Source organism: Triticum urartu, chromosome 4A (genome assembly GCF_056163025.1).
Source record: "Triticum urartu cultivar PI428250 chromosome 4A, HENAU_Tu73, whole genome shotgun sequence".
NCBI lineage: Eukaryota > Viridiplantae > Streptophyta > Magnoliopsida > Poales > Poaceae > Triticum > Triticum urartu.
The window spans coordinates 538,232,122-538,238,924 of record NC_141876.1 but is presented as its reverse complement, the minus strand read 5'-3'; the positions used below and the strand labels follow the sequence as shown (position 1 = coordinate 538,238,924).

Below are 6,803 nucleotides of genomic sequence, written 5' to 3'. Positions count from 1 at the left end.
ATTCTGAGCATGAGCACCAGGACAAGAGAACTGAGCAAGAGTACCTTGCTCGGCAAGAACCCCACGCAACATCTTGGAGATATACTCTCCAGCAGAGTCAGCACGGAACACACGAATAGGCATAGAGAACTGAGTGTGGACCATGGCAGCAAAATGCTTATAGATAGATAAGACCTCACTACGAGAAGACATAAAATATATCCATGTGTGCCGAGAGAAATCATCTATGAAGATAATATAGTAGCGATGACCTCCCTTCGAGGCAAAGGGAGCTGGACCCCAAACATCAGAGTGAATAAGGTCGAAAGGACGATGAGACATAGTCTCGCTATGAGGATAAGGTAACTGGATCTGTTTGCCAAGACGGCAACCCTGACAGTCTAAAGACACACCGCCGGAGACGGATCCAAGAAGGCCACGTCGAACTAAAGAGGAGAGGAGAGCCACACAATTGACCAAGGCGATGATGCCACTGCTGAAAAGAGCTAGTAGACAAGGTAACCGAGGTGGAGAGACTGGCAGCAGTAGCAGCAGAGGGAAGGTGAAGCCAGTCAAGCTCCCAGAGACCCTGAGAGTCACGGCGCCGAGGGCCAGCACCAAGGAGAGTACCAGTGTGACGGTCCAGAACAGAACAGGAGTCAAAGTCTAGAATGACCCGACAACCAGAGTCAACAATCTGACCACCAGAAAGAAGCTGCATGATAAGTCGAGGAACATGAGCAACATCAGGAACATGAAAAGATGAGGTGCTAAGAATGCCTCGACCATTAACTGGGAGGGAGGTACCATCAGCAGTATGAACATGAACAGGAGAATCGAGTGCACGAATGGAAGACAAAGTGGATGAATCATGAGTCATATGAAAAGATGCTCCAGTATCAAGAATCCACGAAGATGTAACTGACTGTGTAGAAGGTGGTCTCACAATGCCAGAAGACTCAGTAGCAGAACCAGCAGAACCTGTCGATGAAGAACCAGAAGATGGAGCTAGCAGGCATCGAAGTCGCACAATCTCCTGCTCGGTCAGGGGATGAACTGAAGAGGTCGATGTAGATGCACCCGACAATGGAGAGCCGGAGGTACTCAGCAGGGCGCGAAGTCGCGCAATCTCCTCCTGAGTGAAGTACATAGTTGAAGTAGTCGACGCAGTAATACCGGGAGATGAGCGACCACCACCATCTGTGGAAGCCGCTAGATGTGGCGGTGTAGAATGACCAGCAGCATCCACAAGGACCGGTGGAGAAGACGAGACCGTATGCAGACAAGCACCAAGCGCGAAGGGAAGATGCGTGTGCAAGGCGCAGTCAATGGAGTCATATGCACCAGCACCACCGGTGAAAGTCGCGGGAGGTGTCGGGCAAGAGCGACATTCACCGATGACAGTCGCGAGAGGAGTCGATGTAGAGCGACTATCATCATGTGCGGAGGTAACAGGAGGAGCCGCAGAAGAGCGACCAACACAGGCTGCAGAAGACGCCGAAGAGGAGGACGTCATAGACGAAGGAGCATCAAGCACCGAGGAACGATGCATATGCGAGACGGGATCAAAGTAAGGAACACCGTCAAGAGTAGGCGGACAGCGAGTGAGATGCATACGCGAGGAAAGCATCATTTTTTTCTCTCTTTTTTCTCTTTTTTTTCTCTTTTTTTTGAAGAAAGCAACGGCAGCAGAACAATCAAGCCACAGCAAAGAAGCAGGCCTCCTCGAGTAGCCCACCAGCAGCCCAAGCAGGCCGATCGATCGATCGGTCTAACGCACGGACGCACACACGTACGTGGAACTGGATCGCCCGGCTGTTGAAGGCGAACGAACGCGCAGCAAGCGGCGCGTTGACCAGGGCGTTCCTGCCTGCGGGTGAGGCGCGACCGAATCCGGAGGCGGCCGGCGGCAGCCCACGGCGGGAAGCGACGAAACGGGAGGCCGGCAGATGGTGTCCGGCGTCGCGATCCTTGGCAGGCGGCGCGAGCCATGGCAGAAAACGGCAGCCAGCGTATAGGACATGAGACGGGAGTGCTCGGGCCTCTTGCGGAAGACCCGCAGCCGATCGGGAGAGTGCAGAGCGGCTCGATCTGGCAGAGCACGGAGCGGCGGAGTGAAGCCGGGGAGGAGATCGGAGCGGGTTGGCGGGGCCACGGCGGGAGCTGAGTTGAGCAATCGGCCGAGGAGGGAGGGGAACAGCGACGGCCGATGCAGGAATTTGGGATCCGGGAGCATGAGTTGCGCGTGCTGAAAAAAAAACCTAGGGCTCTAATATCATGTTAGGAATATGCAACGTGTATTCCCATGAGGCCATAGGCCGATATATATATATGTACAGGTGTGAAACATATGCAGGAAACCCCTTATACAACGGGATAAATACAAAGGGGTACATGACTTATATTATAACTCTAACAAAAATAACCATGCACAGCAAGCCAACTGCGAAGACAGTATTATTCCTGTGCCTTCTTGAGTCTTGACTATTGTACAACCTATCGGTTCATCCTCCAGTTAGACCCTGGGAAAAAAGATGGATGTGTACATTGAGTACAAAGTAACAACATCAATGGAGATGTACATTAATGTAATTTTGGGTTCAACGGTACATTCATTAGAAAAACAAAACATCCACGTCACCTTTTATTTGTGAGTGTCAAGCCCAATTCTTATCAACTTATCATCAACTTGCCTTGATCTTCCTTGTTTCATATAGATAATATGCCAGTATGAAATAGGTCTTCTAAATGTTGTGGATACCTTGTACTGGGAAGAAAATCACATGGAAATGGCTAGTCAGTGCAGATGTTTATGCATTCCCAATTTCCCATATTCTTAATTGGTAGAACCAGTCAGACCTCTATACTTCCCTGTATTTCTACTCTGAAGACTATGGAAATGGCTAGTCAGTGCAGATGTTTATGCATTAAGTACCATATTCTTAGTTCTTTATGGATAAGCAGTAGATACGCAATAAATACCAATGCTGATTTCTACCGAGAAGACTATTCAATGCTGATTTTGTTATTTTTATACTAGCTCACATCGCATAATGTTTTTGAACTTGAAATTTCGCATGGCAATAAAACATCACCCTCTTAACATCCCATAGTTTTTTGAGATTTTTTTGAAACTTTAAAACATTTTTTTCGCGTGATTTTCACCGGTTTCCACTGAATGTTGGGTTCCATGTAATATTTTCCCACCAATTAATCCAACTTCACAACTAGCAACCAGCAATCCTACAAGGAAATTAATAACTTCAGAAAAAAAGTACTAACTTTGTTTCCCATGGTCTATCTACAACAGCTGACGCTATTTTTTTTATGGAGATATTGACACCTAACAGCATGAAAAAACCATGAAATCATATATGTGCTTGCAAAGATCCTTGTAGAATCCGGACGAATACACGACATCAGATCAACAGGACGTCCGGACGAATTAATAGCGGAAGATGCAACACCAAAAACTTGAATGGACTCATGCCTACGACAACCAAATAGAGATGCGCCTTTATTTATTGTTAGTGGTTGGCACTGGTGAATGCCCAATAAGCCTTAATTATTCCTTCCTAATGTCTTGGCCTATTTACTGCATGGGGGGCTTGGGTGGTGAGGCCTGTGTGGCTGTATCTTTATTATGCATCAGCGCAGCGCTCACTCCCTGCTTCTTCTTTATGAGAATTAGAGTTCGGGGTGGTGGAGAAAGCCATGAATGCCCACCCGTAAGAAGCAGTTCATGATTACAACGAAGTTAATGGTGTAGGTATACAAGTATGATATGATGGTCAGACAGTACAAGAGAGGTTTTAAGACATGGGAGGAGGGAGGCCTCTGCAAGTTGTGCTTGCCTTGTGGGTTTCACTCTAGCTAGCGTCCATCGCCATGAACTCACAGCCATCTTACCCAAGCTCACACGCTAGCTAGCTATCCCACTCCTCATCACTCACTCCTGTGCTGTTAAATTGAGCAGAGCACTGTTGCTGTTGCAGCAATAGATGGCCTGCCGTTGTAGTTCCAACCAACGCGCACCGGTTTCTCCATTGGACACAGGAGGTTGCACAACCAACATCACGCCTCAGTTACAGCTGCTGCAGCTGCTGCGGCCTGAGCTAGCTTTGGAGCCCAGTGATCCTTACACTTACTAACAAGGCAGGCAATGGCATCAGGGCCGGGCCGGGCCTTGTAGATTTGTGGTGGCTCTCCTGGGCTGGGTGTGGCATTATGGCGTGTACAGTCCGGGCATGTAGAGCGAGGCCGCCTTGAATGGGGGAGGAGGTGGAGAGATTTGAGTCATTTAAGGTCACTCTACTTGTCACCCTTCAATGCCTGGCCTGGCCTGGCCTGCCCTCTCCTTCTTAATGGGGTTGGATGGAGGCCATTTAAGATCCCTTCTTTAGTGTCCACGCCCTCCCCTGCATGACCCCATCAATCGTGCTGTAGAAGAGAAGCAGCTCGCTCACTCAATTCTCCTCACCTCCTATAACTTCAGTCGAGTACTCGAGTTCCACACATATATATATAGGGAGTGGTGGTGTCATCACAACACCAGCCAAGCCAGAGATCGATGAGCACTGAATTCTTTAGAGCGCACAAGTTTCACCAGGAGTTGAGAGCCAAGAGGATGGAGATGCAGCCGGAGCTGTCGCTGGGGCCAACGTGGCCGGCGCTGGGCTTTGCCCCCGCCTCGGAGAAGAACACCAAACAGATCAGCTCGTCTTCTTCCGAGTCGGACGGCAGCTCCCGGAAGAAGAGGAAGCATTACAACACCTGGGAGGAGCCCCCGTCGCACCCGCACCTGGAGCTCCATCTCAGTGACCCCCTGCCCCTCGACTGGGAGCAGTGCCTCGACCTCCAAGTGAGTCCCTCCCTGTCTGTCTTTATCACTAGCTAGCTAAGTATTCTGTGTTGTATATACTTGTATGTTCTACCTTGGGTACAAGTCATTTCTCTCCATAGCTCTCTAAACTAAAACAAAATCGAGCATGTCTACGGCGCCGACACGTGTTAATATAGAGCCGGTAAAGTTAATTGTGTAACAAAAGCTATTTATGGCGCGGTGCATATGTATGCCCCGCCACGTCTGTCGCACATGGACATGGATATTGGTGGCAAAAAATGCATGCGGCTTGAACGTGCATGCAGAAAGCTGCACCTTTGTGATAGTTGCCCTACTATTTTGTGACGCCCACGAGGAATCTTTCTAGTACCACGGTTGCCTAGAAGATGCAAGTATGGATTGGAGTATCCAACATGGATGCTCATGTTGTCATGATAGCCTCATCATTTGATTTAATGTGCTATATATGCAATGCTGTTTTGCAGTCCGGGAAGATGTATTACCTGAACAGGAAGACTTTGAAGAGGAGCTGGAACAGGCCCAAGGAGCAGGGCGTGAGCCTGGAGCTCAACATGTCCACAACGCCGACGAGGCAGGTCGTCGTTGTGGACGACAGCAACACCAGCGCCACTGCTCCTACCCTCTCACAAGCAGCAGCGACAAAGAGAGACACCGCCGGTGGCAACATGATCGCTGTGCCATGCACCAACTGCCATCTCCTGGTGATGCTGTGCAAGTCCTACCCCACCTGCCCCAACTGCAAGTTCATGCAGTCGTTGGCACCGGCGCCGGCGACGCCACAGGCGGCAGCTCATCGCATGCTCGACGCCGCTGTGAAGCCGCTGCGGACCCTGAGCCTTCTCCACTAGGCGGACATGATGGTTGTAGAAAGGAAACCCTAGTAGCTGTAGACCAAACCAAAACTAGGGTGGAATTCCAACTAGGGTTAGTATTTGGAGGGAGGGACCGATGCATGTATGTTAATCAAGGGTTGGAGCAAGTAAGTAGATCTTGTAGTAGTACTACTAGTACTATAACTGTTATTAAGTATAATTAATCAATAGTAATGGTGATAAATGTGGCAGCAAGAGATTGATGCATGAACGCTGTAGTACTACGTGAAGGTGCCGTCCTCACTGTTGCCCCGGCCTTGAATGAAACTGAGGCAATAGGGCAGTGAAGGTGCCGTCCTGGCCCTTGTCTTGTCCATTAAAGAAGAGGGTGGACGGCCGGTGGCGGTGCTGCTAGGTACTCCAGCTCCTCGGCGCCGCCATAAAGGCCTTCACTGACTGGAGTAGTGGATTTGGGCCAAGGCAGTGAAGGGGAGCATGAATGCCACACCTACTCGGACTCGACTACTCCCTCCTCCTTCGGTTGCACACTCCATTCCCTTCCCTGTCTCCTATCCCCAAAACACCATGGGATCAAGCCGCACTGACTCCCACTCAGAGTGAACAAACAATAACCTGAGTTAGCTACAGAGACTTAGCACTCTCAGCAAGAGGGCGAGGGGTCCTAGGTTGTGCAAACTGTGAGTGCTGAGTGCAAAGCTACAACACAGCATACGACACCTATACACGCAATGCAGGATATATGCATCTCACTCACCCATGCTGCCCATGCTGATGAGCGTGCACTTCCCCACGCACGCAAGGCGTCGAATCTACATGTGCATGTGGCCATTGCCTCCCAGGAATCAGGCGTGGCTCTGCCCTTTCCGGCAGGCACTTGGCCCTAGGTTGGAAGCATGCTCTCTGTTCCTTGGTCACAGCACATTTTGAGCTCACTGCTCAGATGCCTCGGCCTAACTTGTCTCCTGGGGGTGTGGGCAGTAGAGAGGATCTATTGCTCGTGCATTGCACAAATGATGAGAGTGGGCAGTGCTGAGTTAAACTATGCACAGTGAGATGCAGTATTGCACTTGCAAGGTTACCCCCCCCCCCCCCCCCCCCCCCCAAGACCAGTTGACATCTCTTGTTAA

General features: G+C 50.1%; 2 protein-coding genes across 2 annotated transcripts; one reads left to right on the top strand and one right to left on the bottom strand.

The window, feature by feature from the left end:
- Window positions 1-328: 328 nt before the first annotated feature.
- On the bottom strand, window positions 329-1,495 carry LOC147976478 (uncharacterized). Its single transcript, XM_087520873.1, has one exon. It carries the CDS (start codon window positions 1,493-1,495, stop codon window positions 329-331), a length of 1,167 nt encoding a protein of 388 aa, XP_087376999.1.
- Window positions 1,496-4,371: 2,876 nt separating this feature from the next.
- Window positions 4,372-5,922, top strand: LOC125554116 (uncharacterized). Its single transcript, XM_048717723.2, has 2 exons — window positions 4,372-4,840; window positions 5,308-5,922. Exons 1-2 carry the CDS (start codon window positions 4,550-4,552, stop codon window positions 5,689-5,691), a joined length of 675 nt encoding a protein of 224 aa, XP_048573680.2. The 5' UTR covers window positions 4,372-4,549; the 3' UTR covers window positions 5,692-5,922.
- Window positions 5,923-6,803: the final 881 nt, after the last annotated feature.

Bases quoted from the DNA above. Each gene is read 5' to 3' on its own strand.
- LOC147976478 (XM_087520873.1), bottom strand. From the start codon at position 1,495: ATGACGTCCTCCTCTTCGGCGTCTTCTGCAGCCTGTGTTGGTCGCTCT.
- LOC125554116 (XM_048717723.2), top strand. From the start codon at position 4,550: ATGAGCACTGAATTCTTTAGAGCGCACAAGTTTCACCAGGAGTTGAGA. The intron at 4,841-5,307 runs GTGAGTCCCTCC...GCTGTTTTGCAG, and splicing joins AGCAGTGCCTCGACCTCCAA to TCCGGGAAGATGTATTACCT.